The sequence below is a fragment of the Haplochromis burtoni genome, unplaced genomic scaffold (genome assembly GCF_018398535.1).
Source record: "Haplochromis burtoni strain Fernald_Lab_line unplaced genomic scaffold, NCSU_Asbu1 Contig_18, whole genome shotgun sequence".
In the NCBI taxonomy this organism is placed as follows: Eukaryota; Metazoa; Chordata; class Actinopteri; order Cichliformes; family Cichlidae; genus Haplochromis; species Haplochromis burtoni.
In genome coordinates, this window is record NW_024582379.1 from 3,321,479 (window position 1) to 3,342,607 (window position 21,129).

Consider the following 21,129-nt stretch of genomic DNA (forward strand, 5'->3'; position numbering starts at 1 on the left):
CCCCCCCCAAGTCTTTATTTCAGGGAGCAAGGCTGCAGCAGACTCCTGCCTGAAGTTTTCTGTTTTCCTGCTTGATATAACACATCTGTGTGCTGTATTAGGTGTCGTATGCCATTGGAGTTGCCCACCCCCTCTCGATTTCTATCTTCCACTATGGGACATCCCACAAGAGTGAGAGGGAGCTACTTGACATCGTGAAGAAGAACTTTGATCTCCGGCCTGGAGTCATCGTCAGGTAATGTACAACCTTTGAAGCCACCTCCTCACTGATAGCACAGTTCCTGGAGGATTGCTGTATGTTAGTTTCTCCAATCTGTAGTTTATTATATCCAAATAAACTATATATAGATTATTAATTAGGGGGGGAGGTAATAAACAAATTGCATTAGGTTAAACACCTAAGCTTCAGTGGGGGCAAACAGCTTATTTAGTGGGGGGTCTTGTATTTGGATTATTTAGCTCAGTTAGTGGTTTTATAAATGGGAGGAGTTTGGTTTCTGCAAGCTGCAATGTCCTGTGGTTGGTTAGCAGGGTAAGTGTTGAGTCTTCACGTTCCTCTCTTTACCAGCCAGCCATCTAATTTATTTTTTTCGCTGTCGCCACTCCCCACTGGCTAATTCGAGTATTATGCCTGTGTGTGTGTGTGTGTGTGTGCATTTGAGGTCACTGGATGTGACTGCTGCTAAAGAGTCTGATTATGTATTCCAGGGATCTGGATCTGAAGAAACCCTTGTATCAGAGGACCGCAGCCTACGGCCACTTTGGCCGAGACTCCTTCCCTTGGGAGGTCCCCAAAAAACTCAAATACTAAACCTGTTAAGCTTTTACCCCCAGGCTTGTTGGTGTATACTACAGAGAAGCCTCCAAGGTTCCGGGGGTGAAATGCCCTTTTCTCTCATATTGGTACCATTTAACACATTAACCGCTTTCCTCACTCCACCTCCCTTCTTTTGTCTTGTTACTGTTTTTCTGCTGATTGCAGTATCGTGCTGGGTCCCAGGAGGCATGCCTCAGAAACTTGATGTTTTAAAGAACTAGATGAGTTCCATGAACTCATGCACCGTAGTACTTACTGTTCTCCCACGTCTTGAGGTTCCCCCCGCTTCGTATTGTGATGCGCTGAGTAGCGGCGTTCAGCCCTCATTTTTGGCATTCCACACTCATCACTATCGTCACTATCACTGTCATGGCGGTAGTATAGTAGGCTTTATGTGATATTCCTCTTAATTTACTGGTGCTACTAATGAGTCTGCATGACATCTAAAAGAGAAAAATAATTTCAAAGTCCTCTCAAGTGCATATTTGGAGTCGTGTGATCTGGCTGTGTCCCCCTAAAATTGTTAGCTTCTCTCAATTCCTCCTGTTGTCAGCCTGGTACGGTTGTTCCTTGACCCCCAGTGTTCATTTATCCTTTTTGTTAGCTTGTTTTTCCCCTCATCCTTGTGGAGGATGCTAGAATGGCACAATTTAAAATTCAAGGGTTGTTGCTGTTTTCACTATTTTAAAAAAAAAAAAAAAAGAAAAAGAAAAAAGCTATGCATTGCAGGCTAAGGGGCAAGCCAAATCCTAATTATTCAAGCTCTTAAATGAGCATTAGGCCTCAGACACCCCTGCAGACCTTTGCTGTTTTCTGACGTAATACAGAAAAGTCAGAAGCTGCTGTCACTGCTCTGGTCTGCAGAGGTTTTGGTTATACTTGAAGGTTATGGGGAAAAATTGAATTGCTTATGCATTGAAATTCAATTTTAAACTAGTCATTAAAAAAAAAACTAGTTTCACTTGATTATTTTATTTAATTTTTTTTTTTGTATCCTTTGAAGTGACCTAAAGACTCCATTTCCCTCAAGTGTATATAGATGGCAGGTGTAGCTACAGAGAAACCTGTTTCATCTTTGTCCTTAGAGGGGTGTGTTCTTTGCCACAGTCTTATTGGCTAGGAATTAAACCTCAACACTATTTATTTGTTCTCTGAAACTCGGCGTGGATACAGAGAAGCCGAAATTTCAGAAGGCAGCTTTAAACAAACTTGGGTATTAGGTCTTGACTTTCTTGTGACGTGGTCATTTTGGTGTTTGGCTTGAGGCTCCAGAGTGTTGTACAGAAAAGCTTTGGACTGCCTCGGCAAGAAAGTGTCACTGGCTAATTGTAAATGACTATTTTACAACCGTTTTTTATTTTTGGACTGCAGAACTTATTTTTTTAGGCAGGTTAGTTATCAAAAATCCCTTTTTTTTTTTCTTTTTTTTTTAAATATCTGGTGCAATTATTTTAATTTTTTTTTGGCTCAAGCCTATCCCCGTTACTGTGATGGCAACATTTGGTTGGTGTAGTACAGAGAAACCAGCCTTGTTTACATGTCCATCTCATGTGTGGGATAGAAGTTTTGGTTTTGGTCCCTTTTTTTTTTTTTTACTACTCGGAGGTCATCCCGTTGGCTATAGTAAGTGTAAGAGTGCCTTTTCTATTTCCTCTGCTCCCCATTTGCTTTTCTCCCCACCACCAACATGCGTTCAACTTCCAAAGGAACACGTAGCTCATTCTGTATTAAACTTGTTTTTTTAACTGGGTAGTTTCCTTCTCTGTAATAAACAACTACACCTCTCAAATGTCTTTGGGTATTTTTTTTTTTTTTTTTTTTTTTTAACTTGGGGCTGTAAAACAACTCAACTGTGACATTTTAAGAATTGTGATGTAGGTTGACTCAGGCTCGGGGTCCAAAGGTGGTGCTGGAGTCTTGAAAATTCAGATTGCAGTACAATGTGGTTGTGGGTGGGGAGAAACCCTCCAAGATTAATGTTGATCATTAACATTGGTTTGAAAATCTACAAAATTAGAATGGGTTTATAAATAAACTGCAATCCAAATGGATACATGTAGGTCTCCAGTACACATTACCTCTTAGTCACTTTGTTTAACTGTTTGGCATTCATCGTCAGGGTCACTGGTAAGGCTAGCATCACTTAACCGGGGGAACTAAAGGAGTTTCAGAGCCACTGGACCGGTTTCAGCCCTGAGCAATGTTCACTGCGGTCTTTTGATTTGTTACTAGCAGCTGTCAGAACAAGATAAAAGTCAGGTTATTTTCATGTGACTTGGAGCACAACCAACACCCTGGCTGAGCTTTTTAAGCTCAAATTGTAGCTGATAATTTGGTTATATGGTAGGTAGTGGGAATGGAGGAAGCTCCAAAGAGTAATTTGATCTGTGTACCCTCCCACCCTTCATGCACGCTACCAAGCAACAATGTGGTACCAGTTGTGGCAGGGCAGATAATACTAGGCACACCCAAAATGGTTTTGAGGGGGAAAAATACAAACATTTAAAGATAGTTTTAACAGTCAGGGCTGTACCAAGCAAAACTGACCTCATGTACACTCATCACGTTATGTCAATAGCTCCTTAAATTCTACATATTTCTGACAGAAAATCAAAGACTTTATACACACTGAGTCACAAAAGCAAAGCCACTTGTACTGTTCCAAAACAGACTGAAAAACTTTGGGTATGCATACCTGTATAATAATAAAGATGGACAATAATGTATCATGATCTGGTTACGGCAATAATGATGAATGAGGTTAAATAGCTGAGGTCAACCATCCAAAGCAATAAACAGTGAAGAAGACTGTGCAGGCAGGGTCTGCGGTAATGTGTGGCTGAAAGATGGCAGTGAAGGTTTACAAGATGGCTGGAAATCTGTGGACACAATTGGAAATAAATACACCAGATGGACAGCTCAGGTTGAGTGGTTTGGAGACAAAGGGAGGGAAAAAAACTGCATACCTCCTGCTGCCTTAGCCTTTAACAAAGAAAATTGCGCAAGATAATTTGTGTAAGTCTTCAGTTAAGTTCAGCTCATGTTCGGCAGTTACATAAGACACACGTAATGTATTCTAACCTACCAGCCAGGTGTGTGCAACACCTGGCTGGCAAAAAGGGAGGAGTGGTCTTCACTTGTTTGTGTAACAAGTTCCAAAACTAACTGATTACAAAACCATGTTTTGGTTTCATTGCTTGGTGCTGGACTATTCATTCCAGCATGTTATTTAATGTAAGTGATCCTGTACACATAAAGAAATCTCTTAAGTTAATAAAAGAGGTTTGCAATGTTGCGGGGTTTTTTTTGGTTTTCATATCGCTTCCTCTTCCAAAGGGAAAGTTTAATACCTAAACTGTACACACTGAAAAAATGAACGTGTAATGTAATTGACCTCTTACCTACTGGGTCAACATCCAAGAAGATCAGGAGATCCCACAGTTAAAGGTTGGGTTTATTGACGAGTAGTCAGTGATTGTGAAATCTGCGACACAGCTGGTTGGGTTTGTGTAGTGATTATACTTTTAAAATCTTTATTCATTTACTTTTCTGCTCTTTCAAAATGCCTGTTCAGTTAATGATTTAACTAGAGAAATTCTAACATTGAGACCATTTTTGCTCTTTTAAAAACAGGGTCAGGTCATAACTACATTCATCAGCACACTTTATTTAGGTAGAGTGATGTTCACATGTCACAGTGAACCTTGAATTGATAGCAGAACAGCTTGCTCTGTGACATGTCGACCATTTCCCAGCCCTTCAGTCAGTATACTTAGTACTCTGACACGTAATCACTGTAACTCAAGCCTAAACTTGGGAAACTATTGTAAATCAACACCCAAATAGTATAAAGGTAGCTGTAAGTGTAGGAAACGCACAAGGTGAAGATTAGTAGGGAAAGACCTGCAGATATAGGAACTAAGAATTTAAGATTGAAAGCATTTACAGAACCATCGACATTCTGTGTCTATACAAAGGCGATATTATCAGGAGCATAGCAATATTGTCAAATATCTAACTAGCCAGAAGCTTTTATATATAGGCATATTAACTCATGAAGAGCTTCACTGTTAAGTTATTAAGTTATGTTGGTTGTTGTGTTTTATGAGCTGCAGCTTTTTCACACAGACAACTTGTTTTGCTCATCTTCACCACTTAAGATTAGTGGTGAACTGTAAAACCTCCAAATCTGAGGCCATGGTTCTCAGCCGGAAAAGGGTGGAGTGCCCACTCCGGGTCGGGGATGAGTTCCTGCCCCAAGTGGAGGAGTTCAAGTATCTCGGGGTCTTGTTCGCGAGTGATGGGAGAAGGGAGCCGGAGATCGACAGACGGATTGGGGCTGCGGCTGCAGTAATGCGGACGCTGCACCGGTCAGTCGTGGTGAAGAGGGAGCTGAGTGTAAAAGCGAAGCTCTCAATTTACCGGTCGATCTACGTCCCTACCCTCACCTATGGCCACGAGCTGTGGGTAGTGACCGAAAGAACGAGATCGCGGATACAAGCGGCGGAAATGAGCTTCCTCCGAAGGGTGGCTGGCCTCTCCCTTAGAGATAGGGTGAGAAGTTCGGCCATCCGGGAGGGGCTCAGAGTAGAGCAGCTGCTGCTCCACATCGAAAGGAGCCAGCTGAGGTGGTTCGGGCATCTGGCAAGGATGCCCCCTGGGCGCCTCCTGGGCGAGGTGTTCCAGGCATGTCCCACCGGGAGGAGGCCCCGGGGCAGACCCAGGACACGCTGGAGAGATTATATCTCTCGGCTGGCCTGGGAACGCCTTGGTATTCCCCCGGACAAGCTGGAGGAGGTGGCTGGGGAGAGGGAGGTCTGGACCTCTTTGCTTAGGCTGCTACCCCCGCGACCCGACCTCGGATAAGCGGATGAAGATGGATGGATGGATGGTGAACTGTAAAATCCATTCATGAAATACAGTACAGTAAAAGAAATGTCATTAGGCACTCAACAAATTTGCAACCTCTAAATACATTATACATAATAATAATATTACACTTATACTTCCTCATCCTGGAAACATGATTAAACCTTGCAAGTCATATCTATGCTGCTTTTAAATGATCAAAGTCCCCAAAACAAAGCATATCCCTCCAGAGCTATGACCTACCCTACGACCTACCAGCCAATGATTTCTGCAAATGCACATAATCTGCTAAAGAATTGCTTGAAGAGCATTAGAAAGGACCAAAGGCATTGATGGAGCCTCCAAACCTCCATATTCTGTTTTTGAGGATCTGCAGGATCAACACAAGATCCATAGAGACCAACAAACCAGCACCACACACCACAGGACACCTCAGATGGTCTCATTTCCATGCTGTTTTGGAGGCAAAAAGCTGAGTTCATAAATAAAAATCTGTTTATAAAGTTTAGGGTGCTTATATAGAGACTGTAAAGGGTACGATTAAACAGATAATCAGTATTAACATGATAATTAGTACTAACGCGTCCATACAAAAGGCTTCTTTAAAAAGGCTAAAAAATGCTGCCACCATTTTTTAAAACATGTGTCTTTAAGTAAATAAGTATATCAAAGGGAATATACAGTGTAAACCTTTGTCATTTGCCTAATTTGTGTCCAGTTGTACACCAAGCATAAGTCTGAGCACAGCTCATATCTGTGTTTGGCACTGAATGTTCTAAATAATCCACCTTACACTATAACCTGCCATTCAGACAAAATGCAACTTGATGGTAGCATGCATTTACCCAATTGTGTGATTTTTATTTATTATTTATTTTTTCACCGTTTCTTTGCATATGCTTTGGGTGAATTTGTTTGAACTTCAAAACTGTTAAAACATTGCGGTGTCTTAATGGACTGACTAATGGTTTGCTCGATACCTTCCAAATAAGTGATCGTAATGTGTCTGAAATGTAAAAACAAATCCATGGTTGTGTAAGTAATGAGCAATGACCCTGAAGCAAATTCCAAACACTGCGATTTGAGGGTCAAAGGGGAACATGTCCCACCCTTTCTTAACCGAAGATAATATTTCCAGTTACATCTCAGAACTCATCGGTCGCTTTGAAAAGGTTGAGCACCCGTTTTAGCTACATTTGAAGTTGTTAACCAGAGCAAAGCTTACAACAAATTGATGAGATCATAGTAATGATTAATAAATCGATAAAATGACATAAGATCCCAATTTAGCAGTTTGAAAGGTTTGCACAGATATTTCTTTTATTATCAAACACCCTTGAAACTTTATGATGTGATATTTTAGTCATTTGTACTGTTGGCATTCTGTTGTGAAACATGTCATTGTTAGCATGCAACACAAAGTAATATGTTAATTACAGTTTTGTAATGAAAGCAATAAAAAGGCCAAATATGGTCTGAGAAGATTCTGTTGTCATTCCTAATCACACCAGAATGTCGGACAAGTTCGGGCAGTTCACACAGCTCGCTGCCAAAAGGAAATGGCAAACAACTGTTAAGAAAAATATTTGCCTCCGGAGACAGGTGTATGCAAAGAATTTAGACTGAGCCGCTTAAAATGTTTAAAGTTTAAAGTGAGAAAGGGTAAATGCAACCAAATAAACAATAAAAATGTCCCTTTGTTTGTTTAACCTCCTAGGACCTGGCGTCCACATATGTGGAAATCACATTTTTGGTTGTCTAGACCGAAATACAAAATTTTGCTCGACAAGGGCCTGATATCCACTTACGAGGACATTATACTGCCTCTGTTTTATCAAAATTTAAAACAAATGTCCTCATATGTGGCTCTCATCAGGTTAAAGAAAAAAAAATCTGCTGATTCTTTGTTTTTACATACATTGGGTCTCAATATGCACAAATATAAAAAAATAAATAAAAATGCATGCCATGGAAGAGTTCGGGTCTTAGGAGGTTAAAGGTTAAGTTTCGTTTTTATTTTGAAAAGTTAACATAAAAAATCACCTGCAGTTTAACCTGTCGATGACCTGCTGAGGGAACGTCACATTGAATGGAATATTATGCTGAGAACAGTTTTTCCTGTACTGAAGGCTTCACTCCAAATCATGTAGATGTTTTATTGGCATAAAAGTCTGTGCAGACTGAGATCTAGTGAGTGTGATGCCATTTCAGTATAGGGAAGTGTCGTGTTACAAAAAAAACCAAAACAAAAAAACAGTTTAAGATGATAAGGGTTTAATGGACTGGTTCTTGTATGGAGCTTTTCTACTCTACTACGCACTATATACTACGACATCCCTCATTCAAACAATCAGTTTTTATTTGCTTTCTAGTTCATTCGCACACATTCACACTCCCATGATGGACCGCAACTTGGAGTTGAGCATCTTTTTCAAGGATACTTTGGCATGACTGTCAGCCAGGGATTGAAGCACCAACTTTTTGGTTAGTAGATGACCTGGTTAATCTCCTGAGATGATCTGAGTTTTGTGAGATGGCACGTTATCCTGGTGAAAGCAGCGATCAGAAGATGGGGACACTATGGTCATAAAAGGATAGATATGGTCTCAACAATACTCAGGTAGGCCTCAGTTGGTACTAAGGAAATACACCCACACCATTACACCACCACCACCACCAGCAGCAGCCTGAACCACTTATACAGGCAGGATGGATCCATGCTGTCACGTTGTTACATTGAATTCTGACCATGCCTTTTGAATGTTGCAGCAGAAATCGAGACTCATCGAGGAGTTGAACAGGTATACCTAATGAAGTTGGGTGTGAGCGTATTAATTTTTCTACTGCAAAGGTCAAACTTCAACTGAGAATTACTATATGCTGAGCAAGAGAAGCCTTACTGGAAATAACTTCTAGGAACCTCTCCCTTTCCCTTTTACGGAGGACTGGATGTACTTCTTGACTCTGAAATTTAGCCTTGCACATACAGTTACAGTCAAGTTCTGCTACTCGAGTAACATCACTAGACTTCTTGGACCCAAATTGTGGTTACTGGTCGTACTGCAGCAGCTGTGCATTTCCACTACAGCACTCGACAGCTAAGCATCTATATTTAGCCGAATGTTAGTAGAGGGGAGCTCATACTTGAACAGCCTTGAATGGGCAAGAAGACTCACCACGGTAACAGCACCATGGTACCAACAGAGGCTGTTGCAACTGAAAAGCACTGAGAACTAATTAAAGGAAAGAGGCTTGGAAGCTTGTTTTTCAAGAACAATGCACCACACACACACAGACATACTAAGCAGATCTTTTTTCTTATGTAGCAACGTGCTGATAAAGCTTTAGCCTTTTATTGGTTGTCGACTTAAGCATGCTGCAAGTGGAATACAGTCATAGTGAGAAGGGCAGAGGCAGGTCAGCTGTTTAGTTGAGGTCACTGGCATTCACTGTCAGGATTAGATGACAGCTGATACAATATCTGTAAGTGTTTGCTGTTGCTCTACTGTACTTTTGCAGAAAACTGGACTTCCTCCTCCAACTTTTCTGCACAAGATGTTCGCCTTAATTTAGCTTTAAACTGTTAACAAAGGGCGAAATAAAATGTGAACTTGCAAACCACAAGGGAACTCAAGAGTGCTTTGTTTTTTAGTTACACATTTATAGATGAAGCTTTTATAACACATTTGTTTTTAAAACGAAAATGCATCGTCAGCTAGCAGTTCGTTTTTTTTTGTCACAGTATGTATTACATGATTTGGCTGTTTAGAAAGACAGGTTATCTTCACAGTATCTTATACCGACAAAGTACAGTTACAAAGGTACAGCAGATAACAAGGTAACTGTGAATCAAACTGAGTCATTGTCAGTTCCAAAGTTGTGCAATTGTGTTTTTGGGGGTGGCTGGAAGTTCTTTCGAAGTGTTATGACGTTGAGATTAAGTAACCCAGCCTCAATTCTCTGATCTGTTGTATAACATCTGTCTCCGAGACTGCTCCATTTGGTTGAGAAAAGTTCCCAAGCCAAATGCTAAACCTCAAATGCTGATCTCATTACAAATTTCAAGATGTGTTTTATTATAGTATACGATGGTATAAAGTTGGATTTCTATTTAGTTACAAGAACATCAAAAGCAAGAAAAAAAGAAGAGAAATTCAGACGCATGGTCAGGTGATGTGGCTTGAGGGTCTCGCTGTAATGATTTAGCCAGCAAAGTAAACAGAACTCTAAACTCCCCAAACATTGAGGGGTCAGATATTGGATGCTAGGTTTGACAATAGTGCTCTTGTTGACAATATTTCAGTTCAAGTGTTTAGTACTTCAGTAAATAAATCAAGACAAACAATGTGATGTAGGCCCTGATAGTAGAGAAGCTGAATGGCTGACTGATTTTGACATTGGGTCAGTATGTTTGTTAGTGGAGTGTATGAACATCTACTGTATGTAAAAAATAAAGACAATACAAACTTGCACATTCTTGCAAATAGAAACTGTATGTCTATGGTTTCTGGATTTTTCTTAATTTGTCTTTTTTTTTTTTTTTTTTAAATAATACAGCAGTGGATGGGAAAAGAGTCTAACCAGTGCTTTTTACCACAATGGCTAACCAATTGGTGCTTTGCTAAACTGCATATTTCACCCCTTAAAAGCTTTTCACAGGCAGAATTAACGTACGGAAGAAAAGGTTTTGAGTTACATAATTTTTTAATGATAAGCTACACTAAGGGTCGGGTATTGAATTGTGAGCTGTGATTGGGCCATTTCAGCCAACTGGAAATCTGTGTAACTTTAGATAATCTGCTGAGCAGCAGAGTAGCTACCCTGGGAATGTGTCTCCCTCCTCTTCAGTCACATGCTGCTTAAGAAATGAAAGCAAGCTGGAGGAGGGCGTTGACGGCCTGAAGGGGAGTGTTTCGGTTCAGCCAATCAATTTGCACAGCCCACTCCTCCTTGACAAGGCTTTGTGTAATATTTGGCCCGCCCTGTGATCAGAGGATGAAGTTTGCATATCTTCATACGTCAATAAAAACAATGTAGTAATCTCCCACTATGGCGTGGCTCAACAGTTTATCTGTCTAAATGTCAAGTCAGTTTTGTATTTTTCCATAGCCAGGGAAGTGGAGCTTCCTATTTTCATTTTCGAGTTTGATAGGAGACAGACATTTTAACATGTGCATGCTATCGGCCTTTTAGGGGGACGGACCTTTTTTTCCTCATTTTTTCTTGAATAACTGATAGACATCCGTTTTAAAATGAATCCTGTCGTAGCTGTCAGGTAGGGTCTTACGAATCATAGGAATTTGACTTGAGGCATTTTCACAATACATCACTAGCGAGTTCCAGCTTGCTTGGTTAAGTCAAAGTAGAAAAACAAATCATAAACTACTGCTCCAGGTAAAAAGGTGGGGAAAGAAATAACATAATAGTGGGAAAAAAGTTATACAAAAATCACAATTGCTTAAATAATATGAGAACAGGTACAACTTCACACAAACTAATCACTCCTTTTGGTCACAAGATGAACATCTGCTTTGTCACAGAAAACTCAAGTTCATATTTTAGAGCTCTGCATAGCAAAATATAAAACTGCCACTTGAAATCTGAACTCGACAAATTAAGAGTTTTTCCTCTGTATAGGAGGCTATATATTGTTGGACAAGCAGCCCCAATGAGATGAGATTTCTGACAAAGCAGAGGACCGAAGCTCTGACTGAGGTGCACAAAGATCCTGAAATGGATACAAACCTAAGGTGCTACTCCATGTACAGCAACTTGCCACCTAATTCTTCATAGCCCCTCAGAGGGGGAAATATTAGAACAATTCAAAGTGCCCTTTTTATGGAAACTAAACTGTTTAGTAGGTCTCTGTAGAAAAATGCATTCTTTATACAGAAGTACAGAGTAAAACCTGATTTAAACAGAAGGAAAACTACAGCAGAGGTCTGTGTGGTTATATGACTGATGCTGCCACCTGCTGAAAATGTGATGTGAAACATTTGTCAAATCAAAGTGATGCCGTATTTTTCTATGTTCCAGTATTATATTCATGTTTAAAATCAGAATCTGTCATATAAGATGATAAGAAAAAAAAAAGTGGTGCTCAGCACCATAAAACTGGACAGCAATGCATGGCTTTTATACATTTTATATGTAAAGTGTCATTCTCAAAAAGATATTACAGTATCAAAAATAAGCCTCTCAACAATCCAAAATAAATCAGAGCACTGAAACCTACAGAACAGTTACCAACCCAACATCTACTAAACTCGGACTTCAAAACTAATTTCCCTCATTTCTTAAACACAGGATTGCTGACAGACCGATGATCAGCTTAAAACACTTCGCACAAAGAGTTCAAATCTTAATTTAACAAAACAGAATCTTTGTAAACACAAGAATCACAGGACATGGAGGACAACACTTTTAGGACTCTGTGCTGAAGAGTACCTGCTCTTTCTAAATGCAACTATTAAAAAAAAGTAACAATTTTAAAAATGTCCAGTCAACTTAAATGTGTCCTCAATATGTGAATCAGAGAATAACACAACTGTCCAAGGTCAAGAATTGCAATTAAACCTGAAAACAACTCCCAGCCATAAACTGTGCTCTTCCTTCTTGCGAAAAAAAAGGCCTGAATACAAGTCTCCATGTTAGATCTCTGCTGACAGTCACTCTAAATGATCCTTCTTATACCCTTAATGCACAAGAGTGCTCTGGAGGAGTGCAGAACTGCAAACGAAGCATTACTCCTCTTTGTGTGGAGCTCCTTTATGGTCGTAATCTGTTGATTGCTCAGCGTTTGTCTCGTCTTTTATCAATTTCCTTTCGAATTCGAACCTTCAGAGCTGCCCTCATGGCTGCATCCAGGATGTTCTTCTCTGCAACACGTTCTACCACCTTCTCAGGCTTGTCTTCCTTCAGAAACAGAGGGCATTTAAAGGAATTACACACAGGAAATGACTAAAGAGCTGAAAACACCATAAAAAGAAATCGGCATTAACCTTGTGCACAAGGATGGATGTAATGGTACCAGAATCTGCTTCATATTCAAGCCAAAAGAGTTCAGTCCCACTGGCGTCAGTCTCTGTGCTTGATCCACTCTCGTTTTCTTCAGCATCAGCACCGGCCCCTGGCTCTGAACCATCTGAACAATGAGCGCACACACACACACACACACACACACACACACACACACACACACATTATCTTCCCGATAATGGGTGCACAATCAGCACAAAAGTCAAGAGAAAGCACATCAGTCTTACGTCTTCTTCGAGGATGGTACACTTGCATGTCAGGTCGACGGGGTCTTCGAGGGGTTGTGGTGTGTCTCCGCCGCTGAAGCTCTTTGGCTTGCTTCACTTCTTTATCATAGTCATCTCTGGAGGAAGGGAATCAAAATTTTGTTAATGCAGAAAATATGACAACTTGGTTGTTCCATGGCATATGAATAAATAAATAATAAAAATAAAACCTAAATCAAGAACATGTAATAAACAATTTGTTCATTCAAAAAGAAAGAAAAGAAAAGATTAAGCCTCAGAAATATTTTTAACTCTTCCCTGTGATGCTCTCATTTTCATCTTACAGTTAATTTTACCTGGCTTTTTTTTTTAATTACATGAAATTAATGCTAAAACAGCAGAATGAAACAACCGCATTTAATAATAACCTGTCATGTGGACTACTATCAAAGTCACAGATTGCAGAATTCTCCATTTATTCAAACCCAAGCATTAATGGAGTAACACTGTTTTTTTAATTGTGATTTTTGACTTGACTAACCACTGTATACAGAGGTCACTTTTTAAATAAAATTGAAAGACACTGACAGCAAAATGCCCCTTTTTACAAGTCAGCCAGTCTTCAGCCAGTATTGAGAAGCTTAAATACAGGCTTGCAATGTAATTTGGGGATTTTCCTTGAACAGTCTTTTTGTGTGTGAAATGATTCATGGACATGATATCCATGCCTACATATGCATGTATGTAAATTTCTAACAGTTTGTTGTATAGTTCAGAAAATGCATTATGAAAGTAGGTCGTTCCTATGTAAATTTGGCACAAAAAGTAAGGTCCATTATTTCTTTCTTGTAACAATCCACCTTGCAAATAAATCTCATACTGTTGGAAGCCTTTTTCTTTGCCCTTCAGTAGTCCCACATTTCTAAGGAAAATGCATTTTTCCTAACATATGCATTGAATGATCAGCAGAGGTGAGTATGGGGGTTTTGCCATGAAAAACCTGCTAAATCTTCTCAATACCAAACAGCTTATTCTGCTATTGACTCTTGTTTGGTGTTGTCTACTGAACTAGATGATTTAGGTCTTAAATTTTTTTTTTTTAGCAATTTTTTAATCCAAGAAATATGGGGCTATGCATGCAGCAGTAACCATACGCAGCCTCAACAGCTTGGCATCTTCTGCGCTGGTCACCGGTTTGGTCCACATCCAAGCTGATCACATAACTGTTCAACAGGGTCAGGACTTCAGGTAGGACATTCCATCCTCTTCACTCCCAAAGACCGGAGCTGAGGTGGTCCGCTCTGTTGTGGTGACCACCATTTGCAGAATCTCATCTCAATGTCTCTTGCCTTGAGATTGGCTCAAATTTTGGCAAGCCTCGTTTTTCCACCAAAGGAGATGCTGCCCCACGTTATAACACTACCTCCACCAAAAGCTGCTACCCTATCAGTGCAGCAATCATCACAGTGTCCCAGTGCACATGTTGCCAACAGCAGCGCAAATTTGCCTGATGGTGAACAGCAGTCATGGCAAGCCTCCTGGCAGTCATACTGTTCTGCAAACCTTGACTGAAAATCTACTGAAGTCTGACTTCTGTTCCAAAGTGCTGACAGGGTGAAGAAACAGTCTTCTTATTGTGTCGTCTTCTTGGGATTCCCATTTCGTCGCCTGTCTGACATCCTGCGTCAAATAGAACTTGGCCTTTAATTTGGATAAGGTACTTGAAGTTGCCCTATTGGCACGTACCCTGTAAGGTCCACGATAACAGGTGGTGCTAATCCGGCAACAACCAGACACCTGACTGTCTGTATCCGGGATACTAGAATCTCAAAACAAGAGTCAGTAGCAGAAAAAAACTGTTTAGGATTCACAGAGAAGATTTGCCAGGTTTTTTCATGGACACATCCCACAAGTGGCACAATTTAAGAGGACATAAACAGACTTTACAGTCCAATATCACTTATTTTCAAAAGCCAAATACAGATTTTCCTTACCTTTTGTGCCAAGTTTACTTGCTATACTGAAATGCATTTCAAAGAAACCTACAAACAAAAACATTATAGAAGTGAAGTGATGTGTTTAATTGCTTTCCTAGTATTTTTTGGTGTCTGTCGTGTTTTCTGTCAAAAACAAGTTAAAAATGACCCCCCTTTTCACAGATGCACGCACTGATTGAACTCAGTTTTTTTCAGTATGCAGTTGTTCATCATTTTGCTTCTCAGCATCTTAAATCAAAACGAACTGGTCACCAGGCCTCTGCGACCTCCCCATATATTTTAGCTCCGAATGTAAAAGCGTGTGTGTTAATAACAAGATAACATTCACTTAATCATAAAATTACTTTTCACTACTAATAACAACGATTATGTTTTTAGCTGAATGACCTATTGCACTAGCATACGCTAATAGCAGCTGAGGAACTCGCCTAGCAATCTGGTTCCTCCGGATATGGTGCAGGAAGCCGTGGCTCATATCCAAGCGGCCACCTGGTTTGTATTTCAGCTCGTGGACCCCCTCTTCTCTTAAAACATCCATTTCAGCAAACCGCTTCCAAACAAAGTCAGTATTTAAGCACTACTGATTGCAACAAGTCCCAATCAGAGCACTGTGAACGGTCAAAAAGCTATATAGCTACGGCTAACTAACGATAACATGTTGTCCAATTATAATGCTCCCTGAGTTAATAAAAATGTTATAACTAAATTGCACACCATAAACAAATACCCATACATGACAAACCTTTATATATATATTATATATATATATATAAGACAAACAAAGGTCCAGTTAGAGTTTAGAAGTTAGGCAAGTTATTATATTAGTTTTTGGTAAGTGATTAACAGCGTGTATAGCGTTAGTAGGTTTTTAAACTCCGGGTTAGGTTTTAGTTTGCTGCTCCACGGCTACAACGCACAATCGCCGCGAGTTTCGAGGCGCACCGTGTTTGACCCATTCATCACTCCCTCCAAATAACGTAAAGTTTTAGCTTCTCCATTGTTTTGACGCCGTCTCTCTGCTGCTATGGTTTCTTTGAAGCGTGAAAAAGAGGTGGATTTAGATGATGATGACAATGAAGACGGAGGTAAGTATATTCCTCAAACGTATGCCCTGCGTTTGGTTAGCAGTTAGCGTTGTTGTTAGCCAGTGGTGTGTTCGTTTTTTTTTTACTGGCCTGTCCAGTAACGTATAGACGGATCAATAAGTGTCTCCACTGTGTGCTAAAAACAACGATACCCATCATCTTAAAGCACCCAGTGTTTGAAAACAAGCATACCTCACAACATTAAAGCTAAGCTAGTTAGCATGTTTAGCTCATTGCTTTGAAATGTTGGTACATGGTTTGGCTTGACATTTGTTCTTCTTGGGCCACTTCACGTTGCAGTGGCAGCCAAAGTGGGACGAGGACATGCAGTAGAAGACCGAAGAAGCCGCCACTGTCCTTACCTTGACACCATAAACAGGTAGGCCGGAGTAGACTGTGTATTGCTATTAAAGCTGTATTCCACCTCTGCAGGTGAATTCACGTCTGTCAATCCTGCAGGAGTGTGCTGGACTTCGACTTTGAGAAACTCTGCTCCATCTCTCTCTCCCACATCAATGTCTACGCCTGCCTTATATGTGGGAAATACTTTCAAGGTAGGCAAATTGACATTTTAACTGGGGATCAGAGACCCTGTTGTATTTGTACTGATTTGTGTGGGTTTTGTTTTGTTTTTTGTAGGAAGAGGTCTGAAGTCTCACGCGTACACTCACAGCGTACAGTTTACCCATCATGTGTTCCTCAATCTGCATACACTCAAGTTTTACTGTCTGCCAGATAACTATGAGATCATTGATTCATCACTAGAAGATATCACAGTAAGTAAAGTAATGCTTTTCATACTAAAACTAAAATTCATGTAATCTCACTGGCCACTTTATAGGGTACACCTTATTACTACAGGTTTGGACCCCTTTTACCTTCAGAGCTTGCTTATTAATTCTTCATGGCAGAAATTCAACAAGGTGATTGAAAATTCCTCAGAGAAATTGGTCCATTTTGACATGATAGTGTCAGACAGTTGCTGCAGATTTGTCAGCTGCACATCCATGATGTGTGGCTCCTGTTTCATCACATCCCATTGCTTTGAAATCTGGTGACTGGAGGCAATTTGAGCATTTAAACTCACTGGACCGTATTCACTTATCTCTGTGACCAGGATAGACAGCATTAGCTACACCAGAGGGACAGCTCAGGTTGAGCAGTTTAGAGGCAAAGTTAGAGACAAGTCTGAGGGAGGTTTGGACATGTGCAGAGGAGGGATAAGGCATATACTGGGCTGTAATGAGAAGAGGTGAAATTGAGGCAGATGATCCGCTGTGATGCCACCTAATAGGAGCAGCCGAAAGAAGAAAAAGAATCTACAGTGTAAATGTATATCTATGCTAAAGGTTAAATTACATTCAAAATATTTTGACTTTAGTGACTTTTTTTTAAGCTGAATTGAGTGAATAAATATCTTCCAGTCTGAATTGTGACTGGATTGACTGAAGAAGCACCAGTGTTTTCAGTCTGATATGATACTAACCATGTTCTGTTTGATTTTGTCATTATTTCTGAGCTCTGGCTTTGGAAGAGTTACCACAAACAGCTGATTTGCTTACATTTCTTCTCTCTACAGTACGTGCTGAAGCCAACTTTCACCAAGCAGCACATTGCGGGGCTGGACAAGCAGGGTAAACTGTACAGAGCCTATGACGGTACCACCTACTTACCGGGCATTGTAGGGCTCAACAACATCAAAGCCAATGACTATGCCAATGTGGTGTTACAGGTATGGATATCTACCACTCTAGATTTTATTAATTGTTGTACATTTTTTGAATAATGTCCTCCCTTCTCATTTGTGTCTCTCTTTTCAAGGCTTTTTCTAATGTTCCACCTTTGCGAAATTACTTCCTGGAGGAGGAAAACTACAGAGGAATCCGCAGGCCCCCGGGAGACATCATGTTTCTCTTGGTGCAGAGGTTTGGTGAGCTGATGCGCAAACTTTGGAATCCAAGAAACTTTAAGGCCCATGTGTCGCCCCACGAGATGTTGCAGGCTGTAGTGTTGTGCAGCAAGAAGAACTTCCAGATTACAAAGCAAGGTATTGCTTTACATTCACTAAGTTGTACTTTCTGGGCTTAGGTAGGCTTTCAATACAGGTTTTGGTGCTAATTGATTGTTTTCTGTTCTGCAGGCGATGCTGTGGACTTCATGACGTGGTTCTTAAATGCCCTGCATGGTGCTCTCGGAGGCACAAAGAAGAAGCCATGTAAGTGGGGAAAAAAAGTGGATTTGACTCTTAAGTTTGGTTCTAATGCAGTAGTGCATCTTTAGCCTTCTGTTGTGATATTAAAAGCATCTTAAGGACTTTAAGGGTTAATTCAATTTGTATTTTTTTGATTCTCGAACCTTGGGTTTCATACAGAATCTGCAGTCTCTGCACAAAATCATATTGTGACTCTGCAGTGTGATGGACAAGCTCCGTGGACTATGACGTTTGCAGATGACATTGTGACCTGTAGTGAGAATGTAGAGCAGGTGGAAGAGATCACTTCGATGGTTCACCTCATTATGAGGCCACTAAACCTCCCTTTTCTCGTCCTTCTCCCCTCATAGCAATCATTACAAAAGCATTTCAAGGCTGCATGCGGATCTTCTCCAAAAAACTCCCACACCCAGATTTGGTGAGTTTCTTGCTTGTGTTATAAGATAATTGTTTAACATATGGACCTGAATAAGTTTAGTAATAGAAAAACTTGACTTTATTTGTTACTTATTCAAATTCTTTTAAAGTTCTGCACTCTTTAAGATTCAGTTCTTCTAAGAGTCCAATAGCATTTTACTATGTATTCTGTGAAAGTATATAACTCAATTCCTGTGAATTGAGTTGTTTATGTTTTGATGACTTTGATTTTTAAAATCTTACAGCCGCCAGAGGAAAAAGAGGCTCTGCTTACAACAGATGAGTATCAGGAGCAGATGTCTGAGTCTTCCTTTCTGTTTCTGACCCTTGACCTCCCAACTGCTCCACTGTACAAGGATGAAAAAGAGCAGCTTATAATCCCTCAGGTCCCTCTCTTTAACATCCTGGCCAAGTTCAATGGCAGCACAGAGAAGGTACCGATTCATTTTAATCCTACTGGCTTTGATAATCACTCTCACAAAGTAAAAGAGCTTGCAAATACTGCCATGTCAATATCGCATTGGAGTGATCTGTACTACTGATGGCTGTGCAGTAATATAAAGTAGAAAGTGCAAAATTGCACTAAAGGTGTCAACACTAGGTGACAGTGTTTTATCAGAAACGGTTAATGTAGCTGACACAACTACAGCCTATATCGTCCTCTCTCCTCCACTGTGCTTGCACCGATGTGGAGAACAGCTGCGCACCTCTTGAGTTTGTGCCACACACTTAGTGTCAGAATGAAGGAAGTGCGCTGCGTATATCAAGCGCAGCATTATGCCCTCTAACATCCATGACGTAGCTACTGGGTTTAACAACTTTTATTGCAGAAAACCTGCAGTGATACAAAAGTTTGCATTGAAACTTAGGTTTTTACAGTCTATAAGCATTATTAGCTTTTCCGTTAATATCCACGAACTGGATATGTGGTGCAAAGCTTAGACGTGTTTGTCTTGTTTTGCTCCTGGTTATTATTGCTTTGGTTCTTTGCAACCAAGCGTGATTTCTGTCTAGCATCATGAGAAGTTTCACCTTTCAGGCTGTTCTCTAGAATCCCTTTCCTTCCACGTCTGCCTCTACATCGACATTTCTCCTCAGGGCAGTCCTCGATGCTACAGCTAATGGCCATTCAGTCATGTGGTACAAATTGGTGTTGCATAAAAGTCCACTTAATTTGATTCAAAACAATCTCTTCCTCCAAAAAAAGAAAGAAAAATCTGTTGATAACATTAATTTTGAAAGGGTGTAATCTATTTTAATTGAAATTAGAGCATTTAAAGCTTAGTGTTACTTAGATGTGAGTTCTATTAATAATTGAACACTGAGAACAAATCTGTGTATTTTCCCTTAATTATAGGAATACAAAACCTACAAAGAGAATTTTCTCAAAAGGTTCCAGTTGACCAAACTGCCTCCGTACCTCATCTTTTGCATCAAAAGATTCACCAAGAACAACTTCTTTGTGGAAAAGAACCCCACAATTGTCAACTTCCCTATAACGTAAGTGCCATTCATGTATTCAAAATGTAGCCTTGATCAAAGACATTATACTTACTGCGTGTTGTATCTCTTGTGTGTTCATTGTGTCTTCGGTTTAAATGACGGTATGTCGTCCCTTTGTGTAATTCAACAGAAATGTAGACCTTCGTGAATACTTGACAGAAGAAGCTCAAGCCACCGAGAAGAACACGACGTATGACCTCATTGCAAATGTAGTGCATGATGGGAAACCCACTGAGGGAGCGTACAGAATACATGTTCTGCATCATGTAAGCATCTAGAACTTTTTGGTACTGCTAATAGAATTAACCGAGCAAGTTAATGCTTTTAGCCAAATTGATTTTGTAAACTGTGACTTGTCTTAAACGGCATCCGTTTGTCTTTGTGTTTAATCAGGGAACTGGAAAGTGGTACGAGATGCAGGACCTGCAGGTGACTGACATCCTCCCTCAGATGATCACACTTTCAGAGGCTTACATCCAGGCAAGTCGACCACTCAGTTTTATGTGCAACATCCACAGTTTGAAGCAGACCATTGCATCTTCGGATTGTGATATTGACGACATGCGTTAATTGTTTAACAAGGAGTCCTTGTAGTTGACAGTGTGCTTTCTCCCCCCCCTCTCAGATCTGGAAGAGGCAAGAAAGCAATGATGGAAGAAACAACCACATGGGGATTTAAAGTATTCCTCAGTGTGTGAATGACCAGAGGCTTTGTGATTGTCCTGGACATGAACTGGGTATTTATCTGTTTTAAAACAACAGAATGTTGAATGAGAGTGGCAAGAGAGCATCAGGGCATCCTTTACAACCACATGAAGCAAATGTCTGCTTGGTTTTTTTTTTCTTTTTTTCCCCACAGTTTTATCTTTTTACTACTTGGAAGTTTCTAAATAAACCAGGTCCAGTACACATGTCTGTCTGCAGGTTACATTTTTTTACACCACACCTTTGATATAATTTAATATAATTTAACAAAAAATAATTT

The 21,129-nt window shown here is 40.2% G+C and overlaps 3 protein-coding genes across 3 annotated transcripts in view; 2 read left to right on the forward strand and 1 right to left on the reverse strand.

Moving 5' to 3' along the window:
• mat2ab (methionine adenosyltransferase II, alpha b) overlaps positions 1-2,606 on the forward strand; it is a 5,126-nt gene extending 2,520 nt beyond the window's left edge. The window contains exons 8-9 of the mRNA XM_005916305.2: positions 102-235; positions 709-2,606. Coding sequence (XP_005916367.1) covers positions 102-235; positions 709-811 — 237 coding nt within the window. The 3' untranslated portion in view covers positions 812-2,606. The remainder of the gene's footprint in view (positions 1-101; positions 236-708) is intronic.
• Positions 2,607-10,204: 7,598 nt separating this feature from the next.
• cunh2orf68 (chromosome unknown C2orf68 homolog) lies at positions 10,205-15,596 on the reverse strand. The gene is made up of 4 exons (XM_005916306.3): positions 15,356-15,596; positions 12,952-13,067; positions 12,688-12,830; positions 10,205-12,601 (listed from the first exon to the last, which is right to left on the reverse strand). The coding sequence occupies exons 1-4, from the start codon at positions 15,463-15,465 to the stop codon at positions 12,479-12,481; spliced, it is 492 nt and encodes a 163-aa protein (XP_005916368.1). The 5' UTR covers positions 15,466-15,596; the 3' UTR covers positions 10,205-12,478.
• A 220-nt stretch (positions 15,597-15,816) lies between these two features.
• On the forward strand, positions 15,817-21,055 carry usp39 (ubiquitin specific peptidase 39). The gene is made up of 13 exons (XM_005916307.3): positions 15,817-16,012; positions 16,313-16,391; positions 16,472-16,566; positions 16,652-16,788; positions 17,592-17,744; positions 17,834-18,059; positions 18,153-18,227; positions 18,575-18,642; positions 18,887-19,075; positions 19,999-20,141; positions 20,275-20,410; positions 20,538-20,624; positions 20,770-21,055. The coding sequence occupies exons 1-13, from the start codon at positions 15,952-15,954 to the stop codon at positions 20,821-20,823; spliced, it is 1,503 nt and encodes a 500-aa protein (XP_005916369.1). The 5' UTR covers positions 15,817-15,951; the 3' UTR covers positions 20,824-21,055.
• The last annotated feature ends 74 nt before the right edge of the window (positions 21,056-21,129 follow it).